This window comes from Triticum aestivum, chromosome 5A, assembly GCF_018294505.1.
Source record: "Triticum aestivum cultivar Chinese Spring chromosome 5A, IWGSC CS RefSeq v2.1, whole genome shotgun sequence".
Taxonomy (NCBI): Eukaryota; Viridiplantae; Streptophyta; class Magnoliopsida; order Poales; family Poaceae; genus Triticum; species Triticum aestivum.
In genome coordinates this window covers 160,110,992-160,122,355 of record NC_057806.1, presented here as the reverse complement: position 1 = coordinate 160,122,355, position 11,364 = coordinate 160,110,992, and the positions used below count along the sequence as shown (strand labels likewise).

Below are 11,364 nucleotides of genomic sequence, written 5' to 3'. Positions count from 1 at the left end.
GTATTGAGTATATGTGTTATGTGCATATTGTGTATTGGGCCCGCCTCCTAGTTCCTTGTATAGTTGAGGTCTGTGATCCACCTTTGTACACCATATATATGTGCCTATGCACGAAGAGCAATACATGGTGCAATTCACATATTCTACATTTACTTTGAAAGATGAGCTTCAGGGAGCCGGCCCTATATTTTAAAGTGCTACTTTCTTCGTTTCTAAATATTTATCTTTTTATAGATTTGAAATGGACTACCACATATGAATGTATATAAACATATTTTAGAGTGTAGATTCACTCATTTTGCTTCATATGTAGTCATTTGTTGAAATATCTAGAAAGACAAATATTTAGAAACGGAGAAAGTAAAATGGTATTTTGTATGAGAAAATGTACAAATAAGAAGGTATTGATTTTAGCCAGCTGTACGGTTTGCAGAAACATTAAACATAAAACTTGAGATTACATGAAGAAAAGTAAAAGTGAAATGCAGTCTTGCTTTTCTGATGTATCGGTTGAGTAATCTAACTCTTCGGAATTCTAGTCTGGGAAACACTTGTGGCAAATTGTGCAGAGTGCACTCACCATTTATTTATTTTTAGGTTGAAGGGAGTGCGCACAGACTTGAAATAGGATTTACACAAAAGAAAATGACACTTTGGTTTCTCTGTTAGCACTTTTTTTTTCTGTGAGTACTTTAACAAAGAAGCAACCTAAAAATAGTTGCCAAAATGACTTGGTTCCACTTGCACGAGAAGCAACCGCATGCCGGAAATAAAAGCATCTTTAATAGATGACGTAAGGCTGGTCACAGTGGGGAAGAACTTAGGAGTAACATCACACACTCCAATACAATTTTGCTTATGTGGCACGTATTTAATGAAGAGAGAGGTGTTTGTGGTAACTAGCTAAGTTACCGGAACATCACACACTCCAAGAAACAATGAGTCTATAACCTAATAAATACATTATTGCATGACACTACATAGATGTTCCTACCCACTATGGAGGTAGTAACATAGTCTAGAAAAGTGTGAAGTTACTAGCTTATGTTCTTGCCCATTGTGACCAGCCTAAAACAACGGTCATGTCCAAACAAATTACCGCTTGGGGCATTTAAAGTCAAAATATTGTTTCAATAGATGATGTATCTTTATTTAGTGTAAAAGAAATTGTAGCGGCCTTAAATTTTAGCTCCAAGTGTTGCAAATCCGTAGCACCTGTGGGACCGCCTCAAAACCAAGATTCAGTCGCACGCACCCTCGGTCTTCCAGCAAAAGTTTCCCAACCCTCAACCGCTTCGTCGCCCGATGGCACCGCCGCCGAATTCGGTCGCCACCATCGCATGTTGTTGCCCATAGTCGCCAGATCCACCATGCCCACCACTGGATATGTCCATTTCGGTCGTGGGGTGTCTGTTTCATCCATTGCTGCCGTCGGCGCTCGTTTCGTCCACCGCAGTCCAGCTTCTCCGCCGGTCGTTTTGTCCATCGCCACCAGGCTTCTCCGTTTCCTCCCGTCAAAGATGTTGTCGCACTAGCCGTCGTGAGCGCCATGCCGTACTATGGTGTTCGTCGTCCGATGTCGGTCCACTTCACCACCAAGATCACCTGCGAGGGGGAGTGGAAGTGGGTCGGCACCTTCGAGACCGAGGAGCTCGCGGCACTCGCGTACGATGCAGTGGTGGTTCGATGCGGTCGGAGCTTGGCCGAGCTCAATTTCCCTGAGGTGGCTGACCATACAGATTCCTCGCCCCTTCCATGGTCTAGTGCGGAGAAGGCACAGCGCAGGGCCGAGGCCACTTATTAGCTGCACATGACAAAGCTGGCCCAGGCTAATCCAGAACCCGTGGTGGCAAAGGTTGCATTCTATGCCAAGAGGGACGCGGAGCGCGTGAAGGAGGACAAGGAGCACCGACACGGTATAGAAGGTGATGTCCATGAGTTGTTCGACCAAATTGACAAGGAAGGTTGTTTCGATGAGGAGGAGGAGGAGGAGGTGAAGCCTTCTACAAGCAATGACCACGAGATAGGCCCCTCGGCCGGAGGGGCAATCGACATCAACTTGTAGGAGTGACGATGAGTAGTGTGATGATTTACCGTGGGACTGTTTAATTATCTAGTGTGATGTCGTTTTAATGCATAATGCTGAACCTTTTGTATTAGAGCTAGAAATTATGAAATATGCAATTAATCTTGGTTATGTTTGAAAGTTCAGAGTATCAGTTACGGAATAAAAACAAACCAGGTGTCCAAAAACCTTCTCCCATCATTTTTGGACACCACTTTTACATTGTCTATTGGAACCAAGGCTGCCTGCAGACAGACAGCAGACCCACCGAATGAGCTTTACTGCTTTGGTTCATCCAGTGCATACGGTGTGCTGGCAGCACGTTTCAATCAGGGACCCTCAAAGATTACCACGCTTAACGAGAGAGAGAGAGAGCGCATGTGAAGAATATAAACTACCGTGGCTTTTTAGCCCCCTCAAATCCCCAAGAATGGAAATCAGCTGCCATTTGCAGTACCTTTCACCCGGAATGCATCCTCTCCCTGCCACGTCACCACCAGTCACCACCGTCATGGTACGTATACATTTGTTGCGGATTTTGCTTAGCCCCTCCGCAAATTTCCGCAACCACCGCCTCCTTTTTGGTTTCCTTAAGCCGCTGCAATTCCCACTTGACTACTACTCCCTTCATTTCAAAATATAGTGCGCCTGTATTTTTCGAGGTCTCACTTTGACCATAAATTTAACCAACAAAACCAACTGCGGCGGAAGAAAAAATTATATAATTGAAAACTTCTTTTGAATATGAATTCACTGATATATTTTTGCTTCCGCCGCAATCGGTCTTGGTAGTTAAATTTATGATCAAAGTTAAAGCATGAGAATAAAGAAAGCACTGCATTGTAGAATGGAGGGAGTACTACTCGTTCTGGCTCTGCCCTGCCACCCCCAACATTATTCCCTCTCTCGCCCAAGCTGTCCTGCCCCGCCTCCGCCTCGCGGCAGCAACAGCAATAGCAGCAATACCTGCAGCTGCAGCCCACCACCAACCGCGCCACGCCATTTACCACCATATAATCATCACCCGCCCCCAGGCTTGTCGGGAGCGAAGCCAAGCCAGTCTTGTGTTGGAAGAACGCCTCACCATCCATCAGAGCAGCTCGGCTTGCAGATCGAGAGTGAGGGAGTGAGAGGCAATGGCGACTTCGTTCCAGGGGACGACCACCAAGTGCAACGCCTGCGACAAGACGGTGTACCTCGTCGACAAGCTCACCGCCGACAACCGGGTCTACCACAAGGCCTGCTTCAGGTGCCACCACTGCAAGGGCACCCTCAAGGTCTTCCGCCTCCCCCCTTCCCCACTCCTCCTTCCCCAGTCCTTCACTTGTTCTTCAACTTGTTCTATGTTTCTGTGACACAGCTCGCGAATTACAACTCGTTCGAAGGAGTGCTCTACTGCAGGCCTCACTTTGACCAGCTCTTCAAGAGGACCGGGAGCCTCGACAAGAGCTTCGAAGGTACGCCCTTAGCTTAGCACATGTTGTCGTCTCTGCATTCCTTTGCAATTCTTCAGAAAGTAATGGAGGAATGTTGATTCAGGCACTCCAAAGGTTGTCAAGCCGGAAAGGAATGTTGGGAATGAGGTATCCATCCACTAATCTCCTCTAACATTTATATATTCTCTGCAGAGTGTAGTACGTAGATCATTGGTAGTATTGTTTTTCCAAAGATGATCCAAAACACACACACCCAAGATGGTCCAAAACGTACATAGATTTTTCTTTTCTTTTCCAACCATGCAAGAGAGCTCCATTAAGAAGGAAGAGAGTGCAACACCGGATCCGAGCAGATAGGGAGCTTAGTTCAATAGAAAATGACGTTTTGCAAACTGATAGGCAGAATATCGACAAAATAGTGCGACTAATCGGCATTATTGATCATTTGTTCTTTGTGAGCTAGTACCACATTTGGTGATGCTTATCATGAGTGTTTTCTTGGCAGAATGCTATTAAAGTCTCGAGCGCATTTGCTGGCACCAGAGAGAAATGTTTTGGATGCACCAAGACAGTCTATCCAATTGAGAGGGTACTATTATTTTCTACTCTTATTATGTCTCAATTAAGTACTATATCTGCATTATTATCCTCTGGACTGCTACTTTTTAGCTGGAGTTTCCTTTACTTAACAACATGTGGCTGGATTCATATTCATCTGCTGCATTTCCAAGTTGGGCATTCAATTATTCATCTTCTTTTTCTATGACAAGACAAGGCGACACGGACGTATTGTTCATATCATACCTCTTCGGTTTGCATACATGACAGTGCTCTGATCATGACACCCGCACCAACTCTGCAGGTTACTGTGAACAACACCATGTACCACAAGAGCTGCTTCAAATGCTGCCATGGAGGGTGCACCATCAGCCCTTCGAATTACATCGCGCATGAGGGCAAGCTCTTCTGCAAGCACCACCACACCCAGCTGATCAAAGAGAAGGGCAATTTCAGCCAGCTCGAGAACGATCACGACAAGACGTCACAGAGTGCCGGGTCAGTGGATGATGAAGACTCGGAGTATTAGTCAGTCCTTGAGGATATCCAGAGATGAATAACGAGCCCTTTTGCATTTGCACCAGAGCAGTATGTCTTTCTGCTGTGTGGTTCTTTTGAGTTTTTCCAATCGAGATCAAGTGCATTCCAAAGACAATTATGTTATTGCCTTGTACGCATGTAAACCTTGTTATATCCGAGTCAAAATATCTCTACCTGGTTCGAAGACGTCTGTGTGCATACAAGCAAGAGAACCGTAAGTTGATTTATCATTTGTCTAAAGAATAGGTAATAGGGGCAAAACTTTTTTATGTCTAAAAGAAGAAAACTCTGAACAACTTTAATCTTTCCACAGAAACGAAATGAGCTGGTACCCCAAAAAGAATAGGTACAGATCTGGAGGCCCGTTAAGTAATCAGTACTGAAAAAGACATTACAACAAGCTGTACAAATATGATTATTTTTTTTGTGTGTCGACAATAGAACAAAGCTTTCTAGCAGGTTTGAAGCAAGTAATGATAGATGTGTTGGGGATACAGTACTGAAGAAGTATTGTTTTATGCATAATTAACTGAAAAGGAAGTCCTCCAAAGATACAACTATACTATACAATGTAGGCTGTGGCATCATTAGCAATGCAAACATCTTAAGATATCACTGGCAAGCCATTTATAACACAGGATATAAAAAAACATGCATTCACTGAGAAAGATTTGAATGGCCACAACATGATTTGTCCTCTTTATGTTCCATTATTTTGGCTTGTTAGCCCAAGAGGATGGACAAAATTAGTTCAGATACATAAATCAGAGAGGGCCTTTTTTACCTAGTTCCAATTTATTTCGGCCCCTAGAATCTCATTGCCAGGGAAAAAAGTGCACAAGGCCATCAGAACGCTGCAAGATCATGAGACGACCAACCTGTCCGTGGGAAGAAAACTCTAGAGTCACTTGCCAGCTGAAATGTAGTGTATGAGAGGATCAGAAGTTGCTCTAAATTTCAAGGATCAATCATGGCAGTCACTTGCCAGCTGTTGGGATTACCAGGCAGGCACCCAGCTTGAATATCCTGACACCCTCACTAGCTGTCCTTTGACCAACTAGCATGCCAATTTCCTCCCATCAACTGTTTCATTTGCTTATTTATAATTATGACAGCAGGACAACATAGAATTATTACGGGGGCCCTTAACACACATGTCGGTTGACATGTAAAGGGAGAATATCAAGAATGGAGTAAGGGAGGAATTAGCCAGATGCAGTATCAAAATGAAGAGGGTCCTGGGACAGTCATAACTAATAATCAACCGGAATGATGAATGATGTGGTACTTCCTCCGTCCCAAAATAAGTGTTGTGGTTTTGGTCCAAATTTGACACGGCACTTATTTTCGGATGAAGGGAGTATATACCAACATAAAATATTAGTCAAAAAATACATGTAAAATGTAGATAATGCGGCATTTCACATAATGAAGATGAGTAGCTCCAAAGAGATCTTAGACCTAGAATGAATCTTTATCTTCATGAACCAGAAGCATACAAGTAGGAAACAGGGAAACTACTCCTTATCTTTACTGTGATTTTCCGTGTCCCCTGGCCAAACAATAGAATCTGCATCTGCTTGCTATTCTTAGCTGTACGTTTTCCTACTGTTTGGCAAAGTGGCAGACTGGCAGTACCATATTCTACCAGGGCAGTAGTAATCACCACTAATCACTGCAGACAGTGCACACAGCACACTGGTCTTGAATTGCTGACCGTATGTGATGTACATGTACAGGCATTTCCAACAAAACAGCTAGGCGTCCTCAGGTCTTTCACTACTGGGCTCCACATGGCGACTTGCGCTGAAGAAGAGGGCTCATGGTAAGCAAATCTACACCTAGAGGAGAAAGATAGACGATACAAGTTTATTAGAAATATTGTGTAGATCACTGCTACCACTTACCACCAGATACAAACCGACTGTAATTATATGCAGAGATCTGACAGGTTAACTATCTTGAGCATGGAATACAGGGAGATATATGTGTCGTGATTCTAAGCCTGACAGTAGAGTGGGGGGTAGGTATGGAGAGGCAAGGTCCTAGCTATGGAGAGGTTGTAAGCACAAAGGATGTATAAGTTCAGGCCCTTCTCGGAAGAAGTAACAGCCCTACGTCTCGGAGCCCGGAGGCGGTCGAGTGGATTATGAATGTATGGATTACAAGGTGCCGAACCCCTCTGCCTGTGGAGGGGGGTGGCTTATATAGAGTGCGCCAGGACCCCAGCCAGCCCACGTAGGAGAGGGTTTAAGGTGAGTTAAGTCTGGGGCGTTACTGGTAACGCCCCACATAAAGTGCCTTTACTATCATAAAGTCTACTTAATTACAGGCCGTTGCGGTGCAGAGTGCCTCTTGACCTCCTGGTGGTCGAGTGAGTCTTCGTGGTCGAGTCCTTCAGGCCAGTCGAGTGAATCCTCGTTGGTCGACTGGAAGGCGACCTCTTCTAGGGATGTCCTAGGGTAAGTTACTTGGAACAGGTCCATGACCCTACCCTAGGTACATAACCCCATCATTAGCCCCCGAATGGATTGAGGCTTCGAGTGAAGAAGGAGTTGATGTCGTTTCCGATTAACCTTTGCGCTCTAGTTGTGCGCTGTTCTAGATCAAAGAATCTCTTCGTTGACAGGGAGCAATTTGTCTTCGGTCGACTCGATCCATTCTATTTTTGCGTCGAGTGATCTTTCGAGCTTCGACAATCTCCGAGCGACGGATCGCCGGAAACACCGCGTCTGACAGACTGATTTGTTGCTCGCGGATTCCGCGGGGTGCGAAATTTGGGGGCGCGCGCGAAGCGGGGCAAACCACGGCGTTCGGATGGGACGGGGCATAGACGCCTCGATCTCCGCGCCGCCTTTTTCGCCACGTATCCAGTCCTCATAACTGCTCCCAGATATGATTAGATCGACCGGGCCCACATGTCAGCCACTCGGAAGGGACCTTATAAATGTGCCCGGCGAGGATTTCTGTGCTGCGCCCCAGCATTCTCCCTCTCTCCCTCTGCTTCCTTCCTCTCTGCTCAGCGCGCTTGCTCTCGCCCCCGCACCACTTCCCTTCGTGCATCTCACCGGCGACCATGGCCAAGGAGAAGACGGCGGCGCTGGAGCGTGCCAAGAAGGCGTCGGCATCGGAGAAGGCGAAGGGGAGATCCACCAGCCGCAGAGGGTCCTCGTCCAGATCCCGCCTGCCAAAGGGCTGGGTCCAAGGAGACTGGATCCAGTCGACCATCACGGAGAAGGACCTCCTCGACATGGCCAACGAGGGCTTGATCCCTCACGGAGCTGCGAGGTTGCCGGGGAAGGAGTGGCAGCCACAACCAGAAGAGGGTGAGTGTGTGCTTCTGGCCACTCATGTTGATCGTGGGTTTTCCTTGCCGCCAAGCATTTTCTTCCGTGGCTTCTTGAATTTCTTTGGGGCGCAGCTCCACCACTTTACCCCAAACTCCATTGCCTACCTTGCTGCATTCGTGTCCATGTGTGAGGGTTTCTTGGGCTGTCGACCGCACTGGGGTTTGTTCAAACGTATCTTCACGTGTCGCTCTCAGACCGTGAAGAAGGCGAGCCCAGGTGACGAGAAGACCCGGGTCGTCCAAATGTGTGGGGGCCTGGGGATTCAGGTGAGGAATAATAGCACCTTCCCGCCCATGTCCTTTCCTGAGTCCGTCAGAGGCTGGCAGTCGACTTGGTTCTACTGCCAGGTCCAGTCGACGCCAGGGCAGTCGAGTGGACTCCCTCCGTTTACCATGGACCGAGTGAACAAGCCCTCCCCTCTGAAGCTGATTCCGGAGGAGAAAGCCGACGTGAAGATGTTGATGGAGCGCGTGGTGCAGCTGGTTCGGGAGGGTGTGACAGGCATGGACCTCTTGGAGGTTTTCCTCAAGCGTCGCATCCAGCCCCTTCAATTCCGGAGCCACTGCATGTGGTTGTACTGTGGGCCCGAAGACGAGACTAGAGTCCATCCAGAAGAAGTCGACGATGTCACTCTGGAAAGATGGATGGTAGCCGTTACCGGAAACAGGGACAACCCGCGCGGAGCCAGAAGGATTCCTCCACTCGACCACAACAGCGTCCCAAACAAGGTACGCTTGCTCTGCTTTCCATTGTGTCCTTGTTGTATTCATTTCTACTAACCCTGCCGACTGGTCGACTGATCTTTGTTTGGGCATCTGCTAGGCCTTCACCGAACTGTACTCGATGCCCAATGGGGCACAAGCTCCGACTGAGGAAGGCGAGGCGAGCGGAGGCGAGGCGAGCGGGGGCGAGAGCCAGGAAGAGGAGGAATGGGACTCGGATGCTGCAGGGGATGATGACGACGATGATGATGATGAAGGTGATGAGGATGACATCGAGGACGAGGAAGAAGAGGAGGAGGAGGTCGTTCCACCGCGCTCAGAAAGGCGGTCGAAGCTTGTCCACGACCCTTCGACCGAACGTGGTAAGGGGGTTGCGACTGCCACTCAGTCGACCAAGCGCCCTCGGACCACCTCTCCGGCGCCGACTGAAAAGGCGCCGAAACAGCCCAGGGCGGCCTCATCGAAGCCGACCAAGCTCCTGCCGAAGATGAAGGTGTCCATCCCCACCATATCAGGGTAATTGTGTTGCTCATATTTTCTTATTCTGTGCGAACCTTATCTCTGGTCGACGCTGAGGTTAGTCGACTGATCCTTTGGAGTTGCAGTGCTGCTACTTCTGAGACCTCGGCCCGGGCCGATGACCACGAGATGGAGAATGCAGCAACTTCGAATCCAGGTACTGTGTTCTTAATACCATTCTTAGTCGACTGACTCGCGATCTCTGATCCTGACCCTTCTCCGCAGCTCCACCCAACACTGTTATCGATCTTCCTGATGATGATGAGGATGAAGAGCCGCTGAAGCACAGGAGGAGTCGGAAAGCGTCCGCCAGTAAGGTGCCTCAGGATGTGTCAGCGCCTGAAATTCTGACTGTGGAGGAAGAGAACACCACTCGACACACGGTGACCTTCGTGACTCCACTGACGAGTGCTCAGCAGCCTTCCCTCTTCATGACGCACCACGTCCCAGAGGACCAAGCTGGCGCAGCGAAGGAGGCGATACGCCAGGCGGGACTCATGATGGAGCAGCTGAAGACCATCCGGAACGCGAGCCAGGCCGCTTATGACGCCAGTTCTGCCCTCCAAAGCAATGTCCAGGTCAGTCGACCGCTGTTTGTTCTATTGGATATGCTACCAAAAACTTTTCTTTTCCGGAATTTATATTAGTCACCCACTGGGTGTGTCGGATAAACTCCGTGTTAGCGGGGGCACGCTGAGTGCACCCGCTGGGTGTAGTCCCCAAGGCTAAGGTCGACTGCTGGCAGTCGGCCTTAGGCTTTATGATGTCAATCTTTCTGTCAGTCAACTGGTCGACTGGATTTCGCAAACCGGTGGGGGCACGCTGAGTGCACCCACTGGGTGTAGTCCCCAAGGCTAAGGTCGACTGCTGGCAGTCGGCCTTAGGCTTTATGATGTCAATCTTTCTGTCAGTCGACTGGTCGACTGGATTTCGCAAACCAGTGGGGGCACGCTGAGTGCACCCACTGGGTGTAGTCCCCGAGACTGTGGTCGACTGCTTGCAGTTGATCACAGTCTTAGAGAATGCGTCTCGCACACTGTTTTTTTTTTGAGGTCGACTGGTCGACTTTATCTTCAACAGGATTAGTGGGGGCACGCTGAGTGCACCCACTGGGTGTAGTCCCCGAGACTACGGTCGAATGCTTGTATTCGGCTGTAGTCTTAGAAACTTGTGTTTTTCCCTTTTTCACTCGGAAGTGAGTTACATTTGACGTTTAGTCGATTGGTTCTTCGCAGAACTCCTGTGATCTTGTGGCTCGCTACTCAGAGCTGGAACAAAAACATACTCAAGTCGAGCTGAGCTTGAAGCTGGTTCAGGAGAAGCTGACAAAGGCAAAGGAGGAGACCGAAGGTATGTTTGGTGAGACCCTGACGACTGCTTTTCCCCTTGCTTGTTTCAGCATCTGATCTCGCTGTAACTTGCAGGTAAGGTAAGGGAGGCCCAGCAGAAGAAAGACCTTGAGCTAGCTGATAAGATCAAGCTTGCTGACGAGAAGTTAGCTTCAGTCACCAAGCTCGAACAAGACAATACCAATCTGAAAACTGCTCTTGGGATTGCCAACAAGGAAGTCAGTCGACTGAGAACTGACAAAGCTGCCTTGACCGACCAAGTCAGCAAATTGACTGAGAAGAAGACTGAACTGGAGGCCTTCCTGAGTGGCCTTGCCAAGAAGCTGTTTCTTATGCTTGAAGGTAAACCTCCATGTTTGGCAAATATTTCCAACTGTGGCTTCTTCCATTCGACTATCCCCTTGACTTAGTGATCACCCTTGCAGAATTTTGTCAAAACTTTGAAGAGGAAACCGGCCGACTGGAGCCGAACCTTGACCCCGTCAATTCTCCGGTGAACGACGAAGTTGCCATGGATGTTTTCCGACTGGAGTCTCGTGTCGCAGCTGTCGTGGACTATCTCGCAAGGCTGAAGGCCGCCACATCTCGCATCGACTCGACGCTCTGGCCTGAGGAGACACTTCAGAATGACCTTGAGTCGCTGATGGCCCGCTTGAACGCGATCCCTGGTCGAGTGCAGGAGTGGAAGAAGTCCTCGGCTCGGTGTGGTGCAGATGTCGCTCTGTGTCTGGCCCGAGTCCACTGCAAAGATGCACGAGAGGAGAAGCTGGCGGCCCTTCGGGTGGCCAATACCAAGAAGCACGACTTCAGGTCCTTTATGGAGAC

The 11,364-nt window shown here is 48.5% G+C and overlaps 1 protein-coding gene across 1 annotated transcript; it reads left to right on the top strand.

Annotated features, from left to right (window-relative positions):
- Positions 1-3,010: 3,010 nt before the first annotated feature.
- Positions 3,011-4,785, top strand: LOC123102714 (LIM domain-containing protein WLIM1). Its single transcript, XM_044524135.1, has 5 exons — positions 3,011-3,342; positions 3,426-3,522; positions 3,605-3,648; positions 4,007-4,090; positions 4,364-4,785. The coding sequence occupies exons 1-5, from the start codon at positions 3,202-3,204 to the stop codon at positions 4,586-4,588; spliced, it is 591 nt and encodes a 196-aa protein (XP_044380070.1). The 5' UTR covers positions 3,011-3,201; the 3' UTR covers positions 4,589-4,785.
- Positions 4,786-11,364: the final 6,579 nt, after the last annotated feature.

Coding starts and splice junctions, on each gene's coding strand:
- LOC123102714 (XM_044524135.1), top strand. CDS start 3,202: ATGGCGACTTCGTTCCAGGGGACGACCACCAAGTGCAACGCCTGCGAC. Junction 3,523..3,604: donor CCTCGACAAGAGCTTCGAAG/GTACGCCCTTAG, acceptor ATGTTGATTCAG/GCACTCCAAAGGTTGTCAAG. Junction 4,091..4,363: donor CAGTCTATCCAATTGAGAGG/GTACTATTATTT, acceptor CCAACTCTGCAG/GTTACTGTGAACAACACCAT.